The 26,232-nt window shown below is 39.8% G+C and overlaps 1 protein-coding gene across 2 annotated transcripts; it reads left to right on the top strand.

The window, feature by feature from the left end:
* The first annotated feature begins 30 nt into the window (after nt 1–30).
* On the top strand, nt 31–20,011 carry LOC104311229 (scaffold attachment factor B1). Of its 2 annotated transcripts, none has more exons than XR_011325940.1 (21): nt 31–341; nt 1,908–1,995; nt 3,178–3,242; nt 3,328–3,534; nt 4,715–4,777; nt 5,353–5,380; nt 6,288–6,786; nt 7,219–7,268; nt 10,277–10,377; nt 12,117–12,266; nt 12,362–12,438; nt 13,361–13,500; nt 13,843–13,934; nt 14,328–14,434; nt 15,615–15,908; nt 16,206–16,343; nt 16,827–16,869; nt 18,224–18,345; nt 19,059–19,194; nt 19,320–19,371; nt 19,646–20,011. XR_011325940.1 is itself a non-coding variant. In XM_069790697.1 (21 exons), exons 1-21 carry the CDS (start codon nt 153–155, stop codon nt 19,773–19,775), a joined length of 2,748 nt encoding a protein of 915 aa, XP_069646798.1. In that variant the 5' UTR covers nt 31–152; the 3' UTR covers nt 19,776–20,011. The 2 variants fall into 2 exon arrangements, 1 of the variants encoding a protein (XP_069646798.1); XM_069790697.1 differs by having other exon boundaries at nt 19,082–19,194.
* The last annotated feature ends 6,221 nt before the right edge of the window (nt 20,012–26,232 follow it).

Genomic DNA, 26,232 nt, shown 5'->3' with positions numbered 1-26,232 from the left:
CGAGCCTGCGCGGAGCGGGCTTCCCCCCCCCCCCCCCTTCGGCGCGTCTTGGTCTCCCCACCATTTTGTGCTGCGATCGCAAGGTTAGCTGCTTGGTTGTGCCTTATTCTCCCGTGTGTTCGGGCTTGAGGCGGAATATCGAAGGGGCCTTGATGGCGGAGAGTCAATCAGCGGCCGGGCTGGGGGACTTCACATCCCTTGGCGGGGCCGCGGCTCTCGGCTCGGAACCTGAAACCCGGCGGCTGAGCGAGCTGCGAGTCATCGACCTGCGCGCCGAGCTCAAGCGCCGTAACCTAGACAGCGGCGGCAACAAGAGCGTTCTTATGGAGCGGCTGAGGAAGGTGAGGCGCGGACCAGGCGGCACAGGGGGCGGGGGAGGCGTCATCCGGGTCCTTTGTCCCCGGCCCGAGGGCGCTTGGCGCATGCGCGCTCGGGGTCTAGCCCGGAGTCCCGAGCTGCTGTGCCGAGGGAGGCCTTAAGGGGAGCGCGAGCGGGGCTGCGGCGGCGGGGTCGCTGTGTCCCTCCGCTGCTTTCCAGCGCTGAGTCCCGTGGAGCCGCGGGGTGTCCTTCAGCAGCGGCTTGCTCCTGTCCACGCACCGCTGTGGAGCTGTTGCCCTTGCGGGGACTGCCAGCAGCCCCGCCGCTGTGCTGCTTCTTGCCACCGCCCCGACCCCCCCAGCGGAGACCCGCGTCGCCCACTCGCGCTCCAGCCTGTGGGCACCCGCGCCGCCGCCCGCACCGTGGTCGTTCCTTCGGAGCGCTGCTCTGATTTCTCTCCGCGGTGGCCCCGGTCTTTCCCGCGTTCCCTGTCCCTCACGTATGCGCGTACTTCCCCGGTTTCCTGTCCTGTTCCCCCAGCATATACACGCGCTCTCCTTTCCCGTATCTCTTCTCTTGCTTCCTCTGGGCACGCTTCACCTGACTCCATCTCCCACCTCTCCGGAATGTATTTTCACAGACTTCCGTGACGCCAGAACAGCATAGTCAGTCCTGACCCTTTTATGGGTTCTAATAGGCCTGCACGTTGAGGAAAAAACACTGTCAGATGTGCTTGAGTTCCTGTAGCGGTCGCTCTCAGTTTTATACAGTTAAAGCGCTTATCGGCCGAGCAGGGAGCCTTGTTTATAGATGAGGGGAACTTTGCTTCTCAATTATAGCTTGATTTGGTTGTGGGGTTGTTACAACACCATACTATTCAGTGTTTCTAACGGCCGATATGGCTGCCTGGCTTTATGACCTGAACTACAGTGAGACGGTAATGTTTCCATCTGACAAATCCTTAAAACTGCTGCCACGGTTTGACTGTAGTAGGCAGCTAAGCACCACATGGCTGCTCACTTGCCCCCCCCCCCCCAGTGCAGGGGGGAGAATTGGAAGGGTGAAAGTGAGAGCAAACTCGTGGATTGAGTTAAAGGCAGTTTAATAATTTTTAAAAATGGGGAAAAAAAACAACAGAGAGGAGGGGAAAGAAAAAAACACCCAAGAAAAGCGAGTGATGTAAAAGAAAACAATTGCTCACTGTCAACTGACTGATGCTGAGTCAGTCCCCAAGTAATGGCAGCCCCACCAACTTCCACCCCTGCCAGTTTTATTGCTGAGCATGACATCGCATGGTATGGAATATCCCTTTGGTCAGTTGGGGTCAGCTGTGTCCCCTCCTAACTTGTGCACCCCCAGCCTGCTCACTGGCGGGGCAGTGTGAGAAGCAGAAGAGGCCTTGACCCTGTGTAAGCACTGGTTAGCAATAACTAACACATCCCTGTGTAATCAACACTGTTCTCAGCACAAATCCAAAACATAGCCCCACACAAGCTACTGTGAAGAAATTTAGCTCTATCCCATCCAAAACCAGCACAAACGCACACCAACAAACAATACAATAGATGTCATACTGCTGTCTCCGATAGGCCATTGAGGATGAAGGAGGAGATCCTGATGAAATTCCTGTGGCCTCAGAACTGACCAACAAGAGAATGCCAAAAAGAACTAGCAAAGGTATGGAGTCTAGACAAATACAGTTCCTTTGTTTCCATGTAGCTAGAACTTTGCACATGGTGTTGATTTCTTCTGCTTCATTAGTTTTTTTTCTTTTTCTCTTAGGGAAAATGGTAAAACTCGGTTGCGTTAGTGAGCGATAACAAGTTTAAATGATGATTTGACGCCTTACCGTACTTCTGTTAGCAAATCTTGAAACCTGTAGATGAGACCATAAGTTGCAGGTGTTTCTGTACTTATGACCATGAGTGTAGAATTGTGTCAGGTACAGAGCAAGCAGCTACAGCCAGCGTAAGCTCCTGTGGAAAGTTCTGCCAACTTATATTAAGGTGGCTGCACAACAACCTGGGTACTAATTGCCTTGCTGTAACTATATACATTTTCCTTTTTTCATAGAAGTCCTTGAAACTCCATCATCATTGGGATACACTTTTAGATGCAAGAAACTATAGTGGGAATAATTAGAACCATTGTTGCACAAATAACAAAACGTGTTTAACTTTCGTTAGTGTCATATTTCATTTTATAACTTGTTTTGAAAATAAACTGTTCTGAAATAGCTCATTAGTGATTTAAGCATATTTTGCTTCAAAATCATTAAATATTGTGTGGGCCGTGTTACATGTGGTTTATTTGAATTGCTCATAACCAGTTCCTGAAAGATACTTTCTGAAACTTACTTTTAAGCTGCTTCCTTTAAGATAACGGGGTAAAAATAGAGAAAGAGCAGTTGTTTTTGAATAGTGATACAAGTTTGCTGGTGACAGATATGCCTAAACATGAACTGTGTCTCCAAGATCTTAAAAGTGAAGACTAATTCTAAATCAGTTTAATTATTTAAATGGTAAGAGGGATAGTTTTTTGTAACAATGATAAGGTGTTTATTTTAAATGGAACACCTTCCTAGGCAGTGTTGTCTTTTTAGGCATTGAAATGTTGTGGAATGAGAGGACCGTAGCTATTGAAATACGTAGCTGTGCTACTTCTATTTCACGCTCATGCTGTTTGCTTGTATCAAGTGGCAAGTTGTCCTCTGTTACATCCAGACAGACCTGGACTTCTAAATCAGGGTCTTAATGATTATTTGTTGAAACAAACTCAGTGTTGAATAGATAATTCAGCGAAGAGTAGACATGTTATGAAATTTAGTGCTGTAACTCACTTCAGTGGTACTATATTTAGGAAGAAAACCAGAAGAAGAAGGTGTTGAAGACAATGGACTAGAAGAAAACTCTAGAGATGGGCAGGTAAGTGAAATTATGATTGCTGTTACTAAGAATATGAACCATTTAACCCACAATAAATATACATCTACCCTTTTTCTTTCTGTAGGAGGATATAGAAGCAAGTCTGGATACCTTGCAAGATATTGATATGATGGATATTAGTGTGTTAGATGAAGCTGAAATAGATAATGGCAGTGCTGTAGACTGTGGAGAAGACTATAGTCCTGATAATATTCTTGATTCTCTGTCGGATAATAAAGACAATGTCGAAGCAGAAATGAAAGAACTTCCAGATCAGCTAACAGAAAATGAGGTAAGTGAATAGAGGTCTTTGTAAATTTTCAGAAGCTATTTAATAAGTATATGGGCACATGAATGAGTTATTTCAGTGTAATAGAATATAGGACATGAATATCATATGCATTCTATTTCACATTAACAGCTCTCATGTCCTGCTCTTTAGGTGGTAAATGTTCTTGGACCTGTCGGAGGCTTGAAATGTTCACAGCAGACAGGTCACAGCCTTCTTTACCTTGCAGTAACATCTCTGGTTGCTGTGAAAGAAGCCTGGAATTGAGAGTAATGTATTAGTTTTGGTGTTCTCTCTTCCCATTTGTATGTGTTTAAATGTATATATGCATATACGCAGCCATCTAGGTATTTACATACATGGAGAGAGAGAAACATGCTTTCAACTCACAGATAATTTGGAAGTCTTTTCTGCAGAAATAATGCTTTGGTTTAAAGAATTTGTGTTGCACAGTTTTCTCATAGAGATTAATAAAACAAGAAAATCTTTATGTATTGTGTATTGCCCTGTTCTGACATTGCCGGGCTTACGACTCAGTTTTGAGAGCAATTTGCAATGTCTTCTACAGACAGCACAGTCTCCTGCTACTGAATGAAGACTGTAATCTATATGTTACGTTCAGTCCCCAAATATTATCCTTCCTTGGATCCTTGTGGGTTGGTTTTTTTTTATTTCAGGCTGTTCACTCCCAAAACTGAACATATTATCGTTCCTTGCCTCCTTATGTTTTTATTCATTTATTTATTTTAGGCCTGTGGTGTCTGTCTCAACTTTTTATCATTTATCTTCTGAAAAGAGTCACTGTGACAACATCCAGTTGGCCTGAAAGGCAATTTTCTGATGTTCTGTAAATTAGAGCTGTTGTGAATCATATAACTGATGAGCTTTGGTTGAGTCTTACCATCAGCTCTTAAGGAAGGAGATAAGAATAACTTTGAAATAGACAATGTCATGTTGAAATTAAAATGAAAGGTAACTGGAGAAAGATATTTAATCATCAAGAATATTTATATGTTGCTCCTCATTCTTAGGTCACAATCTGAAGTAGCAATTGAGATCTGTCAAAAATACGGGAAAAGATTTCTCATATTATTGCTAGGGAAAATTGAATACAGCAGTATTTCTCTGTAAGGTAACGTTACTTTTTGTAAGAAATGCTATAATTCCTTTTTTACTCTTTTAGGAAGATTATGATGAAATTGAAAACAATTTAGATGCCTCTTCTTCTGATTTAATTGAAATGAAGGTAAATTGAAAATGTAGCTGTATTCCAGATTGTTATTACCAGTACTCACTCTGTGCTCATACTACAGAAAAGCAAACATGACCATAATATGAAATTTTAACAGAATCCAGGACATACATGATCTTGCTTAGAATATGGTCTGTCAAATGAGAATGCCCTATGTTTTTTCCCTACTTTTCAGTCAGCTATCAAGACTTCCTCCACTTTTGTGGCAAATAAAAATGGTCTTGTACTGTTGATTTCTTCTTTCTCCTGCTGATCATATCAAGTAGTAGCTGGGTTTGTTTTCCACTGTGCGGTTGATATGGTACACAAAGATTACTTTATCAGTCTCTTTAACATTCCAAATTAGACATGACACACAATTGTGGCTGATATTTTGATTTGGCTTTAACGTGCCAGAAAAATTACCTATGTAAAATACTCAATTCCAGTGGATGGTGAAAAAAAGTGCTAAATGTAGTAGGTGAATTTGTGTAGTTTTCAGTCTTTGGATTGGGCAGGGGGTTGCTATTATTCTGTGTTACGAAATACGTTTTATGAAATCCTCATTCTGTGTTTATTTTCCCAAACAGAAAATGGAGAAGCTACACTTGGAGCCAGGTACTGTTAAAGAAAAACATATTCCTGTCTTTTCAACTAATACTTTTTAAACCATTAACTATTAAAAAAACCAAGCAAACAAACATAATTTGCATTATTTTTATGATGGACAATCCAGATCATGCAGGGTCATAGAGATTGGAAACCCAATCATATCCCCAGATCTGTGAAGTGATGCTTGTCATCTTTGAAATATTTCCAGTGAAATGAAATGGTTTAAAAACTTGTTAAACTACATAAATGGATTTAGAGAAGTTAATCACAGTTTAAAAGCTAAAGATTCTACTTGTAAACAGATCTTGTGATATCGCACACACCTTAACTCTGTTACTAAGTAGAGAGCAGTGAAAGCAGTAAAAAGATATTATAGGGCATTGAAAGGTAAAGATTAGTTGTTACTGGATACAGAAGAAAGAAGAGAGTTTCTTCATGGAAATTTCATACAGATACTTTTCACTTTCTGGACTGCAAACACACTCATGCACCATCAGAAGATGCCCAGTTCTCATGTTGGACTGTCTGCTAAAAGAATTTCACAGAAATTTAAAAATTGAACCCTCACTGCCTTGATACGTTCAGTTAAGCATCTCGGACTCTGGAAGCTAACTAGAGAAGAAACAGAGCTGAACGATTTCATGAAGAATATCAAGGATCAGCCAGAAGGTTTTTGTTAAATCTGTGGGGGCATTTTTCTTCCCTGTTAACATTTTAGGGCTGATTTGGTAGTTTGTCAGAGAGCGGTTAGCGTAGTACTTTTAACACTGTGTACACTAGGGTTTTCCAATCTCTGTGTAGCTTAGAAGTTCTCTTGGTGTTAGTGTGGCAGCCATGCCAGTTCCACATTTGTGATTGCTGTATTTCCCTGGTGATTAAATCTTGTGCCATTCTATTCCTGTTAAATCCGTAGAAAATGAGAAAATACTCGACATTTTGGGGGAAACTTGTAAATCTGAACTACTTAACGAAGAAACTTCTGAAGCGGAGCGGCCACATGCACAGGAAGCAAGTAACGTGGTGCCAGGCAAGAGGCTAGCGGAGGAAGAGGACGCTCTTGCTGCCGCTCAGTTGGAGGAAGATGCTTTAGATTTGGACAGCAAATCGGCACAAGCTATGGCAAGGAAGGAAGCAAAGCGTTTAGTTGTAGCAAAAGGGGAGACAAGTGAACAGACAATAGAGGAAGAGAAACCGGACTCTGAATCTTTAGTAGTAGAGACCCTAAGCGATCAGAGTAGCAAACGCTCCCAAGGCCTGGAAGCCTCTAGTGGGGAAACAGCGGAAAAAGGCGCAGGTCCTGAAGCCAAAGGTAGCAAAGAAGATGCCAAGAAAACAGAAGACAAAGCTAATTCTGAGGAATCCCCTGCTACTAAAGAGTCCTCAACCAGTGAGGGCGGTGATCAGAAAAAGAGGTTTGTTTTTTCTCCGTTATAGACCAGATGCTATCTTTTTTTCATTGGTCCTTAAGTGATGCGAATAAGCTGTTTCCTTCAATTGGCCACCGAGACTGATGAAATTGTAGCCTATTGCTAAAGAGTCTGTTTTATTTCTCCATGTGCAGATATTTTTATTTTTTTTTAAACACAGAGGGTTTGATTTCTTTCCTTCCTCAACCTTCAAAGGTTGTTTTCTTAAATTACTCTTATTTGTAAACGTCTTCCTAATATAAGTCTGTTTAAGAATCTGACTTCATTATTTCTTGTCAGATTTCTTAAATCAAGTATACAAAGGTGTGTTTTCATTTGCAACATATTTTCTGGTAGGTATTTAATTTTAGCATTTTTCATAATTTATATTTAGTGATTTTTCTTTCTGACTTGAACAATGTGGTGTTTTGTCTTTAGCCCTGTTGAGGAGGACAGAGATACAAAGATAATCTCAAAGGATGAGAAAGGTATGTTTCTTTTCAAAAATAGAACTTTAATGATTGCTTGGAGAAACTTGGTTTTGTACCGAATGGGGTGTTCAGTGAGAAAGCATTGGAATCTGTGCAGTTGTTAAGTATCATAAATAATTCACCTCTTTCTGGATTTTTTTTTTTTTTAATCTCTTTATGCCGAAAAAACTATTTTCCTTTTATGCATTTTCTAAGGGCATCTGTGTCACACCCTTTTGTTTGTATCTTGATCGTCAAAGGTAGACATTAATACATGGCAAATATGTCCTTCATGGCACTGAAGACACTTGCCAACAGCTGTTAGTGAGTCAAGAGCCTTTTAGCAATTGTGTTTGCTTTGCTAAATGCTTGTGATTCTTCATACTGTCTTCTGTTTTGCTGAAATAATTTGGAATCTAGTATTCACGTATTTAAATGCCACAGAAACTTACAGCTTAACGTTGTCTTCAAATTAGATTGACATTATTAAATCTTTGTCCACACAGATGCAAATATGCATCATAAGCAAGATGAGAATTTCTTGATCAACACTGTCAGGTGCCTGCTCCTTTTTTTCATCATACTTCTTCCTTTGAATACATCAGGCTGCTGAGTCTTCGCAGCTCACCCCACCTCTCTATTCTCTTCTGCCTGACCAGGGCAGAAAATTTAGAACTGACTGTTAACATTCTTCTTCCGTACTGCAGGCAGGTAGTTCATCACGGTAAGCATGGAAGTTCCAGCAATTCCTATAATAGCCAAAAAACTCCTTATGAGATCTGTCTACCAACTGGACAGGGTTTAATTGGGTTTTACAACACAGACTGAACTCATTGTCAGCTGCTTTTTCCAAGATCTGGGGTTATACATGTCTGCAAGCTACTGGACCTCACCATCAGCTCCATTAGGGTCTGTTTACCTCTTGTTTACAGTCTGTAATCTTATGTTCTCTTATTTCAGAATATTTAAAAGAGTGGTTTTTGCATGCTGTCATTTACCCAGGGACTTGAGTGTATTTTTTTCTGTGGACTGGGAAAACTCTTCTTGAAGTTTGCATTCAAAACAGGCTTCAGGAACCTGGGTGTCTGATAACAACCTTGCCCCTGCATACCTTCCTCCAAAGGATGTGCTGTGTTCCATAACGTTTGTTTTAAATAATTTTCTGGCTTAGTAAGCAGCACTGGGGAGAGGTAGCCACTTCATTATGTAACTTTCTCTGCATACAGAGCAAAGCGGTTGACCCAGAAAAAAGGTACAGAACTACGTACAAGTCAGTTCGGACTCATGTTGCTGTTTCCACACCTGTATGAAAGGATTTTATTTAGGACAAGGAGTTTTCCATGTTCCATGCATTCATTATGAGGGCTGTATTAATAAGTGTAGAAAAATAAATTTATGAGCTCATAAGTCTAGACTTGGCAGTTGATTTATGCGTAGCTGAAAGATGTCTCCAGTGTTGAGGGTTGGCTCCCAATACCCATATCGTTCTATCGAAAGTGCAGTACCATTGCAGGAGCACCTCTTTTAAGTCTTATGGGAGGGCAAAAACTGGAGATGTTAAGACTGATCAAAGCTTATTCAAAAAGGATATTAATGTAGTTTAAATAATCTAAAAAATCGACGGTAAAATAGAAGAAAGAAGAAAGTGCTCATTTTTCTCTTTCTCCAGGATGCTGGTGCCAGTGTAACTGCAGGTGGCCATTTTAAAATTGTAGAGGAAGTGTGTGGAGTAAAAGCATCAAAGCCTATGGCTCAGCTTTTTGAAACACCAAGACAATGTATCTCCCATGTGTTTGCACACGACATACTTTTGTCAGTGCAGTTCTTGAGACTAGAAGATGACAGGTGTAGACTTAGTCCGCTATATACAAAAGACCTCTGTTTTTTTAAAGAGATTGGCACAAATGATTGCATGCTTCCCTAGGGAACTTGTGTAAATATTAACAATAATGTTCTCAGTGCTAAGCTCATGTTTGAGACAATGACAAAAAATATCTGGAAGTAGGAGATGGAAAGACACTCAAATAAAATAGCATTTTAGAAAGGTTCTGGAAGAAATGTCTCCCCTCGATGAAAGCAGTTCTGAGAAATTCCATACATCACCAAAAAAAAAAAAAAAAAAAAAAAAGGCAGATGGTTTGGAAGCAGGTAGCTGGACTGAAACCTGCTTCACTCCATTCATTGAAGCCTTGGAACTGGACACTACCAAGACTGATAAAAGGACTGTAAAGACATTTCAAAGGAGACTGGAAACACTATATCAGCTTAAGTGCTTCGTGTTGAAATGCAAACACTAAAACTTGGAGTTCAGCTCAAACACTTTTTAAACACTAGACTTTGGGTTTTCAGACTTTACAAGTACATAAGCATTTATAAAATTATCTTTCTAGTTTAGATGCCAAATTGGATGGGTGTTCTCTAGTTCTTGCATAGTTAAAGAAAGCTAGGTCTTTTCTAACCCCTGTAACTGAGGTCACAGGCTTCATAGCCCTAACTGTGGAATCTGTATGGACAGAAATAGGAGAGAAATTTTCTTGGGTTTTTTTATGGTGAATGTCTTTCCTTTGAGAGGTACAGTTAATCTGCATCCCATCCTCATTCCTTTGGAGTTGAGGAGATAAGGAGGGCAAGACATGAGCATACATGGGTACTAACACAGTTCCTGGAACTCTAGCAGATCTTCTGTCTTTTCCTGTAAGTGCAGTTAGTGGGATCTATCCAGGCACATCTCAAGAGCCACACTTACTTCAGAGATGCTCTAGTCCAGTTTCTTTCTTGAAGAATGACATAACATACTTGTGTTGTATGTATCAAAGCTTGTAGTTCCATCTTAAAGTTTTTGGACTTGTAATACTACTTGCCTTCAGGAATGTGAATCATGGCAGGGAGAATGTTACGCATTGCATTTCATTTGCTCTATGATTTAAAAAAATAAAAGATTTGTGGAACTGCTGCTTTTTAATTCAGAAGTAGTTGTTGAAATAATTAGGATTTTGGGTATGTTTTGGTTTTGTTTTCCTAATTAGGTCGCACTGCTAGCGGTTCTGGTAGAAACTTTTGGGTGAGTGGACTGGCTTCCACTACCAGAGCTACAGATTTGAAGAATCTGTTTAGCAAATATGGGAAGGTAAGGGTTTTTTTGGTTTGATTTGGTTTTTTTCCACTTGAAACTGTCTTAACAAGACTTCTTAAGCTCCTGTCACTGAAAATACCAGTGAAAGGAATCAAATTATCAAAAATATTGTGGGATATCAAGGAAAAAATTGCTGAAGTACACACTGAATGACTGCTTTTTTATTCTGTCACTCACTTCCAAACAAATATAAAATTCCATTTACAGTCCTTTATTTGAAACAGTCAATGACTGTTTACGTATACTTCTGTCTCCTGTGCTGTAGTATAGTATCTTCACCCATTGGAAATTCAGTCAACAATGAATTTAACAGTGCTTATTGAAGACTTCCTTAGGACTAAGTAAAACATGCAGTAAATGTTAAAACATAATTATTGGGGAATATCTTAAGAATTGCTTTGGTACCTGAAATTTTATTTTTGTCTAGAGTTAGCAATTGCTTTAAAGCACTTGTTTGGGTACTTTTGGTGGGGGGTTTTGGGGGTTGGTTTGGGGGGAGCAGGGGCCAGGTCCTGCAGCTGTTATTAATGATAGACAAAATGGCAAGTTAAATCTCCCTGTCGGGAAATTGAACGAGCTAGTTTAATAGAAGGCTGATGTCAGAGACCTCAGTAAGGATTTTTGTCAAACCTTTGAAGCCTATTTAAAGATGACTGTCAGCAGATTGTAGTAAAAGAAAACTGTATGTGCTAGCAATCTGCTATTGAATGTTTAACTAATGAAAATACTCTGGAACTTAAATGTGACTTTACAATAGGTGGCAAAAATGGATTAAGTGTAGCAGCTTTGAGTTTGAAAGTCATGAGACTAGTAAACAAAACCTTTTTAACGTTCCTCGTAACAATAAAAATGCAATACTTTTCTTCCATTTATTTGTTCAGAATTCCATCTGGTAACCTGAAATATTGATCATAGAGATGTGCCACAAAATTTTAAATGTAATTAAAAAATACGCAGCAGCCAACCTAGTATTTGCCTTTACTTAGACACCATGGTAACATTTAGTCATTTAAATAAAATTACTGTTATTTTCTTTGCAGTATTAGCAGAGGCAAACTTCTAGAAGTAAATGTACATCTGCAATAAATCAATACTCAAAAGTATGTTCTTTATTCAGCTGTACTTCAAAATATAACACCTCTGTGAAATATGATTGATTTCTGTAATAGAAAGTGAACTGTATTGAATATAGGAGCATAAGTAAGCACCATTTATGAAAACAGGTGTTTTATGTGGGCTTTTTCAAGTTATACTTTTGAGGGAAACTTCCTGTTTCTTAAACAAGATTGTAGATAACATTGTGGGTCTGCCTCTTAGCAATGACATGAAAACATTTTTTCGAGGGGAGACGGGACTTGGCAGTTGAGCTAGCATTTGGGTGGAAATTTGCTTACAATTTTTTATTAGGTTTTTACTCCTTTATACTTAAGCAAAATGATGATGTAAAGTTAGTGCTTTTTTTTTTTTTTTTTTTTTAAAAAGCGGGCTTTCTTCAGAACAGAATTCAGTCTTTGGCTCCCATCTATTGATGCAGCTTTTGCAGCGTTGCATTGGCAACAGAACCATGATTGGCTCCAAGCAATGCTTCTTTTGTATTTGTCAGTCTCTTAAAAATAGAAATTTCCTGAATGATGATGGACAGGAATAAAACAGAGTAGAAATGGAGCTTGTACTTCTTGCTGTTAAATGGTGGGCACTTGTTACAGTGAGTGTAATACCTTTATTTTGGAAAGGTGGTAGGTGCAAAAGTGGTCACCAATGCTCGCAGTCCTGGTGCTCGCTGTTACGGCTTTGTTACGATGTCTACAGCTGAGGAAGCAACAAAGTGTATTACTCACCTCCACAAAACAGAGTTACATGGGAAAATAATTTCTGTAGAAAAAGTGAGTACTGATCCTCAAAGATATCCCATTACCATCAGATTGTACAAGTGATCAAGACCACATTCTCAGCTGATGATGTGCAAAATAAATTTCAGGCAAAAAATGAACCTGCTGGGAAGAAGCCAAGTGAAAAAAAAGAGAATGAAGCAAAGAAAGAAACAGTCAGTGAGAGGTACTGTTGTAAACATTCTCTGTGCAAAGGTGTTTTGCTGTTCTTCAGTCTATGTTGATTTGTCAGGAAAAACAAAGTCACAGTAAGAATTTCTGTGACAAACATTCAAAAAGAGTGATAGATGCATTTTTCCAACTTTTACTACAAGGTAAATTTCTGTTGATGTTCAGAGCCTAACTTAACACACTTCTGTTATGTGCTTTAAGGTAGGCATTGGAAAATTGCATTTTCAAGCATACCTTTTAATTTAGCTATGTTTGGGTTTTAGTGAAGATTGTGGTGCTTTCATGTCATAAATCTATAGGAAAGACTATTGGAGAATTTTCATCAGTATGTCACTGTCTCCTTGTTAAATTTTTTTCTCATAGTAATAAGGCTTTCTCAGGTAGTTGTGGTCACAAACAGTTAAAGATCAGTTGTCCAAGATCTTGTTTCCAGAACATGTTCCTCTTCAGCAGTATGCTTTTTCTCTCTAGCATTACTGAAAGTAGCTGAAAAAGACACTAAGACAGTGAATAAGACACTAAGTCCTTTGCTTTAATTATCTTCTTGAGGTGTAACTTCTATTAAATGCTATTTGCTGAGAAGTTTTTGCCTTTATCTCACCTAGTTGCCCAACAAAAATGGTTCACATTGGCACTTCATAATTGTCATGTTGTATAAGAAACTTTGTGAGCTTTAAGCACATGGTGGTGTGAATTTTTCCTTTTGTCTCCAGTTGAGGTATCTGAATCACAGGCAAGTTTTTATGACAACTGCACAGCATAGTCCAATTGTCTTATTTTATGGTGTAGGAAGTTGTAGAAGGAAATCTTTGGAAATCTAATTATTACTCTCTTATCACATCAGAATTCTACTTTGTTACTGTGTTTCTTTTCTCTTGTTCTGTACTAGTCTAATCTATATCAATATCTATCTATAGACCTGGCAGTGTTAAAAGGGATGAGAAGTCTGACCAAAAAGATGATCCTAAAAAGGCAGAAGACAAAGATGAAAAGGAAAAAAAAGATAAAGATGAACTGAAGTCTGGTTCATCAGATCAACCTAAAACTATTAAGTCGGGTAATTTGGCTATTCTTTTTTTCATAAAGTAAAAGATAAGGTGAAGTATGAATAATTAATTGTAGGTAGTTCTTTCCAAAGAACTGCCAATGTTCTAGAATTATTTCTGGTTCTTAGTTGGAAATCCAGAAGGTATAAAGAGGCGGCGGGGAGGGTATTTGACATTGGGTCATCCTTAACAGAAGTGCTTGGAATAGGTGTAGTGAAAAAATGATTTTTGGAGAGAGGGTTAAATGCACATTTTCACATTTTAGAGAACATCTGGCATAGCGATGAGTGGTGTGGGTTATGTAGTTTGATTGTTTTTTCCATCTCTTTCCCCTCAACCCCTGATGTATTTAGCAAGTAAAGGAACAGAGAGAACGGTAGTAATGGATAAATCCAAAGGAGAACCTGTAATTAGTGTGAAAACATCAACTGCATCAAAAGACAGAGTAAGTAATGTTTCTGCATGGGAAACATTATGTGTTGGTTTTCGTTAGGAACAAATACTGAATCCTGCCAAGCTACATGTAATCCACACTTGTCTTACCAATTTGTCCAATTAGAGTTTCTGTAACGTGCATTTAGATCTAAATTAGTAAAATACCTTTCATATGGCTGATACCATGTTCAGCAATTAAATCCTGCCAAACATATGTAGGAAGGCAGGTATTACTCTGTTAATATATGGTGTGTCTGTAACATTAGAAAAAGAACAGCTTTTTTTAAAAATGCAGGACAAAGCTTTGAGACATGATATGTATGAACGGAAATGTATTGTTTGTGGTAGTTGTCCTTTTATAAATGTACTCCATTAAGTGTCTCTGCTTCAATATTAAATACAGAGCATTAAGAGCCAGGATCGCAAATCAGAGAGCAGAGAGAGACAAGGCATTGTGCCATTTGACAAAATTAAAGCACAGCGAAAAATGAGGGAGGCAGAGCAGCGCCGGTAAGAGCAACAGTGAAATTGTTTGAAATTTTTTTTTTCTAGAATGAATACACCTTTTATTCAAATAACTAAGAGATAAAGTGGGGTTTGATTTGGTTTTTACTTGTCATTTGTTATATGTTTGTGGGTCACATGTGTATTGAATTGGGAAAGCTCCAATTATTGACTCTGTTAATACTAAGCTTGAAAATGTGTTTGGGGAAAAAAAATTGCAGTTTGTTTTTTGTTCTTGCTCCATTTTGTAGTTTTTGTGGTTTAGATTAAGTATGCTGCTCTCTTTAGCTAAGCATGCATTATAGTAGAGGTGAAATGATAATTTTAAACTTGCCACACTCAAATAAACAGGGAAGGAAAGACTAGGAGAAAAGTTGTCTTTCTCAGAATAAATGTCTTTTTTTTAGAGCATTCAAAGTCTCCATAGTGTTTGAAACAAAACAAGATTAATATTTTTGTATTTAAGTACACTGTGTCTATAGAGAAGTTGGGGGATTTTCCTGCAACCTTTCAAAGTTTCCACATTGTATCTTTTTAGTTAAGAACCTAAGTTAGGTATTTAATTATTTTTGGTGGGGTTTTATTTCTGTTTTCATTATGTTTAACACAGGATAAAGGTGGTAGTGGCCATCTTTCAAATTCCTTGCTAAAACTGTGACCTGAATTCCATGTTAAAACGTTTTCCACACATTACAAAACTTTTATTAGTTACCTAAAGTAAGTTGAATTGGACAGGGGGAAAATGCTTTCATCATTCTTACTGGAGAGGAAAAGGTTTCTCTCTCATAGGTAGATTTCTGAGCCTTAGTGGAGTCATATTATCCAGCATACTGTTCTGGCTTCTTCAGAGATGTATGTTTTATTTGAGTAGAAGGAATGAGCTTGGGGCATTTGGATTCAAATTCTCCTGGCCATATAGGACTATTTTCCCCCACAGATGGGTTTTGTGGGAGTAATATGATCAGTCTCTAGATACAAGTAATTCATGTATACGCTGAGTGTCTTCCCTCTGTGCCCTCCCTCCCACACCCCCCCCAGGTATAATTTCAAGCAGCTGATGCAAGTTTGTGGTCACTGTGGTTTTAATTTTTAATACTACCTTTTCAGGTTTTTTCTTCCTTTTTAACTTCCTTTATTTGTTGAAGTATTAGATCTGTAACCTTTTGGGATTTTTCTGTTAAAATAGCACACGTGAGCGTCGGGAGAGACAGCAGCACCTGCAGACTATCCGGGAACGGGAAGAAAGGGAGAGGCTTGAGATTGCTCGTGAGAGACTAGAAATTGAAAGGCAGCGTCTTGAACGAGAACGGATGGAAAGAGAAAGACTGGAAAGAGAACGAATGCACATAGAGCACGAAAGGAGAAGAGAACAAGATCGCATTCAGCGAGAAAGAGAAGAGCTGCGACGCCAGCATGAGCAACTGCGCTATGAGCAAGAACGTCGGTCTGCAATGAGAAGACCATACGACATAGATGGCAGGTAAAACCAGCAAATACAAATGATGCAAGTGGAAAATGTTGCTGCCAGGTTCTGTCCCATCAGCCTGTGCTATAAAAAGCTACCCATATGCTCTCAACTTCCATTAATCAGCAGTTGTTGATTGCATTGAGATTATTATGTTTAATAGCCCGTCAAACTATCCTCTCTGAGGTTTTTCTATTCCCTTTTGAACTTAATTACCCTTCTTCTGGTTTGCACAGTTTGGAAGGAAGGAACAATATCAAAAGCAATTATCTTGACTGTTACGTACTAAAATGAGTACTTTCTTTGTTTCAGGAGAGATGATCCATACTGGCCAGAGGCAAAACGAATGGCAATGAATGATAGGTACCATTCAGATTTCAGTCGCCAGGATCGCTTCCATGACTTTGATCACAGGGATCGTGGCCGTTATCAAGACCATTCAATAGACAGGTTGGTGTCTTACCTCCACTGTGTTGCTGTGGCAGTACACTGAAATTGAAAGACAAAAATGTATTTAATGTCACATTTTCCTGCCTTCACTGTGTGTTTGGTTTAAGTGTGTCTTAGTGGCTGTGGACTTTTTCTTACATAACCAGGAAGACATCTGTACTGTGCTATGAGTTAAACCTTCTGGCAGGCTTGTTCAGTGTCTGCTTGCAATGCTCTTTCACACATTTGTAGGATTATGAAAAATTTCTAAATAATATTGTAGGCATCTAGCATCTTAATGAGAATATCCTGGTTTATACCTTAGGACTAACTGGGTTTTCCAGGAATCCAAAATGTGTGATGGTTTCCATATGTTTCAGCTGTTTGTGCCTTTTGTCGGTAATGTTGGCACAGGATTTTTCATCCGTGTTGTTATGTAGATGGATTTTTATAGACTGCTGTATGTTTTACTACCACAGTCTGATTTTAATTGTCTGCTTGTAGGAGAGATGGATCAAGGACAATGATGGGAGATCGGGATGGACAAGTGAGTTGCTTTATAAAGCTACAGAAACATCTTAACTTCTTATAACCTGGTTTTCTGTAGTGTGTGTCAGATTAAATTTCAGTAGTTAAGAATTAAATGGTATCTCCCAAAATATGTCTTGATAACCAGATTGTCTTGTTTTCTTTAATAAGATGAAATTTACTTCAAAGACTTATTATAAAAGTTAGACATAGTTATTCTGATACAAATCAAACAAAACAAGTGAATTGTGTCAAAAAGGTAGAGTATTCCAAAAGATGGTGTAGAAAAGACAAAGGTACAAAGTATGCATAAAATTCACTCTGTGAGGTTGCATGGAAATACTAGTAGAGATGTTTCCATGTTTTTGAGGGCTGGGGGAAAGACCTTCAGGGCACACTCAAGCAGTGAGAGATTAATTTTGTGGAGTCATGGAATCCTCAAGTGCCCTTTGGCACTTCTGGCACTGATGGCTAAGCTGTGAGACTCAGAGGGACCTGGATAGGCTGGAGAATTGGGCAGAGAGGAATATCATTAAGTTCAGCACCGGGAAATGCAAAGTCTTGCTCCTGGGGAGGAATAACCCTGTGCAGCAGTACATGCTTGGGACCAACCAGATGAAAAGCAGTTTTGCAGAGAAGGACCTTGGAGTCGTGTTGGACAACAAGCTGACCATGAGTCAGCACTGCACCCTCCTGGTAAAGAAGGTCAGTAGCATCTGCATTAGGAAGAGTGTTGCCAGAAGGTCGAGGGAGGTGGTCCGTCCTCTTTACTCGGCACTCATCTGGCGTACTGTGTCCACTGCTGGGCTCCCCAGTACAGGAAAGATAAGAGCTTACTGCAGTAAGTGTAGCCTAGGGCCACAAAGATGATTAAGGGCCTTGAGCATCTTTTGTATGAGGAGTGGCTGAGAGCTGGAACTGTTCAGCCTGGAGGGGAAGGCTCAGGGGTTATCTTATCAATGTGCATTAATACCTCACAAGAGGGAGGGTATGGAGAAGATGGAGCCAGGCTCTACTCAGTAGTGCCCACTGAAACACATGAAATTCCATCTGAAGACAAATCAAATCACCTTTAAATCACTTTTTTTTTTTTTTTTTTTTTTTTTTAAACTGTGAAGGTGGTCAAACACTGGAACAGATTGCATGGGGAAGTTGTGAAGTCTCCAGCTGTGAAGATACTCAAAACCCAATGGGAGACTGTTCTGGACAGCCTGCCCTGGCTGACGCTACTTGAGCGGGGGGGTTGAACTAGATGATCTCAGGAGGTCCCATCCATCCGAAATGATTCTCAGATTGAGTAATTGCAGCAGACCAGCTTTAAACAATGAAAGAGTCTGGTTTGGGCAGTCCTGTAAGTGTTCTTTGCCTTTTAGCATTATCCAGATGAGCGTCATGGAGGACCAGACCGTCATTCACGAGACTCTCGGGAAAGCTGGGGTAGCTATGGATCTGACAGAAGAATGAGTGAAAGTAGAGGGATACCCCCACAGTCACGGTTAGTATACTTAACTGAAAATACTTTTTCTTGTGCTTCTAAGGAATATTTCCATATGTGAAAGTGGGACACAGCTTTTGGAAGTACCATTCTTTTTTTTCTAGCTTTCACCCCAAGTCTGTTCTCTGTTGGATGGACTACAAATGAGTAGCTCTTTCAGCTTGCCTTGTGCATCAAAACAGGCATTTTGGCGTGATTTTTTTTTTTTTTTAATAACTTCACATCTGAAAGTCTTTCATGTTTTCAATTAATTTTACCTAGCATTACTATCAAAGCTTGGTATTTTCAGGGTAGTGGTTCTTCCCCAGTTTGTAGTTGTTGGAAGCACCATCCTGTCAGTCCTTTGAAAGGAAAACAAAATGCTTACAGATTGGGGGGTGTGGGGGGTGTGTTTTGAGGGATTTTTTTTTTGTTTTAATAAGTCCTGTGAATAAGCAAGCATACCGAAAACACCAAAAATAAATTGACTGGTCAAAACAACAAGCTAGGATGTTTGGAGTAAACTGGGACATCAATGTAGCATAAACCAGATTAAGAAATCCTATTTTCTTAATTGCCATGTTAGTTGGATTGAACAGAAGACTTACTACTGAGATTTGACTTAACAGATAGCAGTACAAGATTTGCATGTGCCTTGGTAAAGCATTTGAGTAAGTTTGTGACTTAGTTGTTTTACTTGAATCTATTTTGTGTGCTCTGGCTAATGTGAGAAGGTATGAATTTCATACTTCTGCAGGGATGGACGTGACTGGGGAGATCATGGTCGAAAGTTTGAAGGACATCAAGATCGTTCATGGCAGAGCAGTGTGGATGGAGGAATGATAGGACGGGATCATGAGAGATGGCAAGGTATGCTTCTGGCACAACAGCTCATTAGTTGTGCTACATAAAACAGAAAATACAGGCATTATTATCCTTGGAGATGAAGTAAAACTATTACTTTGGATATAAAGGAAGCATTTGAACTTTTTTAGGTGGAGGTAGAGGCAGACCTGGCCATGTGATGCATCGTGGAGGCATGTCAGGGTAAGAACTTTAAAAAGAGCAAAGTGTTTATTTCCCTTTCAAGGGGCATTTCTTCAGTTTAAATTGACCAAAGACATATTTTATGGGGGCATCAGTTAGATATCTGATTTGTTATTTAAACATCAAGGAATAATAAAATATTGCCATGGGTTTTATGTAGTGCATCTTATTGAAGACTGAAAAATCACGCAAAAAGTTTTAAAAGAATACCCATTATATCAACGTGACTACCAGAGTCACAGGAGAAAATTAAAATATCTGAATCACTTTCTAGGCGTGGAGGTTTCATGCAAGGTGGCAACCAAAGTCAGATGATGCATGGAGGAGGAATGCAAGGAGAAGGATTTGCTGGCCAGGAGAGAGCAAACAGACCTAATGATCCTCGTTTCAACCGTCGCTACTGAATGTGTTTTAATTTTTAATGCAAGGTGGCAACTGAAATTAATCTGTTACCCAGGGTTACCATTAATTGTAACTTATGGGCTACTGTAAGTGTAATTTTTTTTTAAGCTGCTGCCATATTATGTCACTCAATCCAGCGTGAACTCATTTGTTTTGTAATGTGTTGTTCATATCCCATTTAAAATGTTTGTTAATGAAGCATTCCATTTTCCATAAATAAAAGCCAGTTTACAGTTAATTGCTTTGTTTCAGCAGTCCCTGGAAAACTAATATATTCAGCTGTATGTTAAACCATGTAACTTTCTTTCAAAGATGAAGTATCAAAATGCCTTACAGGTGTCCCTTCGCACTTTCAGTAGCACACAGCTCCCAGAAATACACGAAATACTGTGTTACTTCAGAGGTGTCAAAATCAACTAGCATACACGCCAGCATGAGAGAATGTTAGTAGACTGCAGTTGTCAAAGTCTGAACACCCTACCACTGCAAAATTAACTTGGGATCCTGTAGGACCTGTGGTGAAGAATTTTTTTCATCTTGTCTCACGTAATAATACTCTTCGCTTTCTGAAAAAGTCTACATACTCAGTTACCAGCACAGCTTCTGTAAGAGAAAATGCACAGGTACTTGCGAAAGAATGAGTTTCAAGTGCAGGTCAAAAGAATTTTTGTTTAGCTTCTGATAGCTCCACCAATTTCAGGCCAGTAGTTTTACCTAGCAATCCATAATTTCCTTAAGTAGATTAGAAACAGCCATTGGCTGTGCTTCAGCATCATTTTAAGAATGTGTTGAGAACTAACATGATGAAGATTGGTGCAACTGATCTGTCACTTATAATTAGTCTTTGTGCAGTCATCTCTGGAGCAACATGGCCTTAGCGTTTCCTGCCAAAGATGGCTTTTGTGATGCCAAGAGGAAAAAATCCTGTTACTTTCATTAGTAGGTCACTGGTTTATTTCTATCTTCAGAGATGTTTTTTTCTCAGTTACCCGAAGATTTTTCTTTTTTTTTCTTCATTCATTTCCTACAGCCTGCATTGTTACAGAAAGTGAAACTCTACAGGTCTTTTTCATCAGGGTTGAGACTTGCCACACTAGAGGAGGATCCCTGTGGACAAACCATCTAAATTCTAAAAAGCTTCTTTGATTGCACTGGGGAGTTGCCTGAGGCTGTCTGGATCACATTGACATCAACCTCAGTGTGAAAGTTAGTTTTTGTTTTAATGGTGAAGCTAAGGCCCAGAAAGACTTAAGTCATTTGTTCAAGAGCACAAACTAGGGATGCAAACAGAAAGATTTCCAGACTGCTACACTTAGTAGCAACTAACTGTAATAATTCTGTGGGTCTGGCTAGAATCCAGTGCCTGCTTGCTTTTAATCCTTTAAATGATCACCTCTGATACAGAGAAAGAAAAGAGTGGTGATACCCCAGACTTGCTCTGCTTTGTCCTTCCCAATTCAGATCATTGACCATTAACCATGAGGACAAGTGAATCACTCCCACTAGATGTAACTTATGGCTATCCCTACTACTGTATCTGGACTTCTCTGCAGGAATTGCATGGAAATGTGACGCTCTAGCACAACTGACCTGTCCCTTTGTAGCTTTAAGGAGAGCATCTTTTCTTGTCCTCAGCAGGTACATAGCATCCCAAAAGGGATTATGAGATTTCCCCTCCAGCCAGGGCAGGCTCTATTTACAACACCACACAGTCATTTATAAGCATGAGGAACAGTGCTATCTGCTGGTCTACTAATGTCAAGAAAGTTGTGTCTATGACCCAGACCGTTGCATCAACAACCTAGAGATTGACTCTAAAGGTATTTTATCATCTGGGCAGACAGTTATTCTAATAAAAGAACCTTTTTGACCACCCGGGGAGGGGGGAACAACAAACAACCAATCAAACTGGAGCCTCTATTATCTCATTATGATGTTTACTGCATCTGAACATCATGCTTTAAGATGAAGGCTTTTTTCCCACCGGGTTTTTAACTGAACTGCATTTCCCGCTAATTCCGCACCGACTACATGCATGTTTCTGATAACAGCAGCAGCCAATCACTCAAACCTTGACACCCGAGTCAGTGGCTGTGATATCTGTCCAGTCTTTATTAAATCCAATGCACAGAAATGATCGGACAAATTCTGGTTTTGGGGTTGTGGTTTTTTTGGTTTGGTTTGGGTTTGGTTTGGTTTTTGCCTGGTGCAAAGATTTCTATGGGCTATCAAAAAAATCCACACAGCATAGATGGAGACAAAGCTAAACAGCTGCCTTCTATTCCCCAATTCCAAATAAACTCAGGATAGAGACAATGTGACTCAACTTTAGCAGAGTCTCAGAATGTCCGCTACGGCTGTAAGCAGGTTGCATCTCTGGTTAATTACTGCTCTAATCAACTGTTGTAATGTGTAAAGCCCACAGTAAAACATAAACATACTGATTAATTCAGGTTTCCATAGGACAGAAATTGGGTTTGCATAGGGTATTTCTTTTCAAACACAAATATGAGTTCCCTGATTTTAAGAAATCTTCACTCATTGAACTTTTGCAGGCTAGAGTCCTCAAGGAAGTTCTAATGAATGTCACCAACATCATTCTGGTGTTTTTTTTAAAAAAAGTCTGTTAAATGAATCAAAACCAACCAACCAAACAAGTTATTTTAATACTGCTTATGCCTGCCTTTTACTCATTAACCTTACTGACTCTGCAAACTTGTTGGGTATCTATCTCAGCAATGGAAGGACAATTTCCAGACCAGTCCCAACCTTTCTGGTCCTTAAAACGAAACCAAGTGAAGCACGCAAGCTCTGTGATGAGAAAAGCAAAATAACTACATTCAGAGGAGGTGGAATAATCCTACGAACTGAGAAGCAAAAGCCAGGTGTGTTTTAGCATTCAAGGCACTATGGGAAATGGTAATCCCCCAACAACTTCAAGCTCACACATGAAACCTATACCTGGCCTGCAGACAGAGAATGTTTGATACTAACAAGCATGCAAGCAAGATCCTGAGCATGTGCCCATTTCCAATTTAACTGTGCTCTCCAAGGAGAAAATCTAGTTACAACAGCACAGCAGAGCAAGCTGCTTGCCCTACCATGTTTGTCCCTCAGTATTTTGGTTTAGTGTTGCTGTCATGGCCTCTCAAGTTGGCAGTTCAGGTAAGAAAGTTCTTGCTTATGTTTGTCTGATCTCTGAAAGCTATAGCAATGTGAAATGTAGCTTTCACTATGTCAGCTGCTGCTTGTTTCGCAAAGGAAGATAGACTCTACTGGGGCTAACTAATAGAGTCACTTAACAGCTCTGTCCAAACAGGGAAAAACATCTCCAAATGTTTTCGAGGTTTTGACCTGGTATTGCATGACTCAGAATGAGTGGTCTGTGCTGTTAGCATAGAGGAACTTTCACAGCATCTAGCTCTTAAAAGGCCAGCCTAGTGTATCTACACTAGAAGCCTAGCCTCTATCATCAGCAGAAGGAAACAAGTTCCTAACTGTTTTGGAGGCTTTCACTGACCTTGGAAGTCTGGTTAACTAATCCAATGCCATAGTTAAGTGGCATAAACCCTCCATAATTCACATTTACTTCATACACATACTAAAGATGCTGGTGGTGCAGGGTGTCATCTGTGCTTCTTGGGAACTGTGCTGGAATGACAATGCTGCAGGAAGTGTGAGGATGAGAAAGTACACTTCATGCCAACTCTCTTGCCTTGAGAAGGCAACTGAAGCATTTGTGCAAGCCAAACTAGGATGCTTACTAAGTGCTGATGTACAAAAGAACTGTATTCACTTGTACATACCTTCCTCTTCTTTTTAGTAAACTTGAATTACTTAAGATCATTCATAAAATACCACTGAGAAAGCATATTACAATGAAGAAGCTTTAGAAAGCAATCATCAAAGGGAAAAAAAGTGGTACAGAAGATCATTAAAAGCATGGAGAACTAAAGTTCCAAGCATACCAGAGGTATAGTATTCTACCTATTTGTACATAGTGTGTGTACATAAACCAAGACCATACTTTGTTTAAAGTGATTACATTTTCTTTGTAGCAAAAGCTAGAGAGATGAAGACTCTCTCGATGACAGCATCAGAATTTTCTTAGTGGTAGGTTTGGCCTGGTGGCATGGGGAAGCAGACACAGAACCATTCACTGGAGTTCTGAACCTCAACTCTACCTCTCCCCTTATGTTCCGGGACATCCAAGCTGCAGCTAAGTTTTTTCAGAAAAGACTCGAAGATAAGCACAGAGGCCATCCTGGAGACAATTCTTTTATTACTTCTGGTGGTTTGCAAAGTAAAAATTAAACACTGCTCTGGAAAATTAAGTCCTCTGTTTTACCAAAGAGCAGTGAAAGGGTAGTCAATGGTAAATTCAGCTTCCCATGCACACTGACCCTTACTCTAGTGGGAGAGAAGGGAGGTCTGTTCCAGTAAACCCTGTTCTAGTGCATCTCTAGCTGAGCTATTTGTTATGTGAGCTATGCTGCTTTTCAAAGTTGGTTGCCTACGCAGATAGCTCCTGTCTCACCACTGGAGTTAATTTGATTATGTACTGTAATTGCCAGCATGCGCAGGAGCCAGTCTGCTGAATAGCAGCCATGCACAAGTATCTTAGCTCTGTTATTTTCTGGTGTGTGTGCGTGGGTAGCCATGACAGAAACTCCTGCTGGAAAAGCTGTGCTGCTTCAAGGGCAGTTGCCATTGGGAAGCCAAGGAAGAAACTGGGGTACTGATAGAGGTTATCGAGGCTCTAGAATAAGGTGAAGCCTCTGGCACCTGCATGACAGAAAGAACAGAAGGACGGGGGACTACTAGATAAAGGGCTAAAAGTAAAACAAGAGGAGTTGCCTATAGGTCTGTAGGGAAGAGCTCACAACAAAGAGGGAAACAAACAATTTATCATCCCTTAAGAGAGGATACTGACTAAATTCCCAAGCCAACGTCTGATGTTGTGCCTGTACAACTGCAGAAAGCCTATGGTACTGGAACTAATGGAGGCAAATGTTATTGCATTGAACTGTAAGATAACTAGGAGCTAATCCCCCTTCCTCTTTTCCCCTGTGCTCTCCCCCCGCCCCCTCACTAGTAAAGCAAGCACTATATGGAATGCAGTTTTGTAAGACTGGGAGCTGATCGCAGTGCTCCAACCCCCACCCCCAACACCACTGCTGCTGTTGGTAACCTTTATATGTTACTCTTGCTATTTGCATTGTACCCTGAGATTCTGATGCGCTTGCCAATCCTACCTAACCCAGACAAAAAAGCTGAACTATATAATTCAGCAGTATATCCACAGCTGGAAAAGGTGGCATTTGTTTGTTTGGTTTTTCCCCCCGTCTTGTGTCCACCGCAATTTCAATTTGTTATTTTTTTCTTAGATGTCCACTACAAAACAGGTGAGCCTAGATCATTCTGCCACGGCTTCGTAACAAATGGTTCTTTTGAAGGATTTAATAGCACCAAGGATGGTACATACCATGTGGAGTCTGCTAGAGGATTCAGTAGCAAGGACAATTCTCCAGGTAACTTTTTTCTTCCACCATGAAAGTGACATAGGTAAGGCTCTGGTTCTTTGACAGGGTGTTGAAATGATTGACTGAAAGAAAACAATACTGAGCACTGAAGGAACACTTATCTCTTTTCTTGCGAGTCAAGAGTGCTGTTTATACATTGACCTCAAGCAATTATAACTCTGAAAGCTTTAACTAGGACTCTTGTCGTTTATTAAAATGTACAGTTTTACCTTGGGGGAACTTCGCAATAGGGAAGTAAAGTGAATGACCAAAAGATGTGCACAAAGCAGTGAGAAAGGTAGGATGGAAGCCAGCAGTCTTGTCTTGCCTTGCATTTTATTCTCTGTCAGAATCTGGAAGTAGAATCTAGAGGACCCAATTCCCCGCTGCTACTGCCCCAAGTATGATCCTTATGACCTTTTCTGTCCTATGCAGCCAAATATTGCAATTTCTCTTTGTAAAAAATTAAGCCTAGAGACTTTTGAGACTGTCCTGTGTTCCAGAAACAGAAGGTTGTTCTCTGAACCTTAAAATGATTAATCTTAGAATAATCAATTTCACACTGGGAACCAAGGAAAGACTCCACTAGAAGCACTGTGAACAAGGGGATCTACGGCTGATAAAATTACTTCAGCACTTCAAAAGAATGATCATATTGTGGGACTGGGGCTCTTTTATTTTTGTTTCGACCAGCAATACTACTTTTCTTTTATAAAGACTGAGCAGAGTTAATGCTTCATGACACAAGCTGACAAACAGTGTGTCACTCCCCTCTCCCTCATTCACCTGGTGCACATGGTAAAAACAACTGTGAGCACATTCCAATGCTCTGAGTATCAAGGGTTGGTTGGGATTACAATTGCTGGTTCAAGGGTCTGGCAATGCCATCAGCCCTACAGCCACATGCTTTACTTTCTTTCCTTTTGTGTTTCAGAAA

The sequence above is a fragment of the Haliaeetus albicilla genome, chromosome 8, assembly GCF_947461875.1.
Source record: "Haliaeetus albicilla chromosome 8, bHalAlb1.1, whole genome shotgun sequence".
NCBI lineage: Eukaryota > Metazoa > Chordata > Aves > Accipitriformes > Accipitridae > Haliaeetus > Haliaeetus albicilla.
This window is presented reverse-complemented; position numbering and strand designations above follow the sequence as displayed.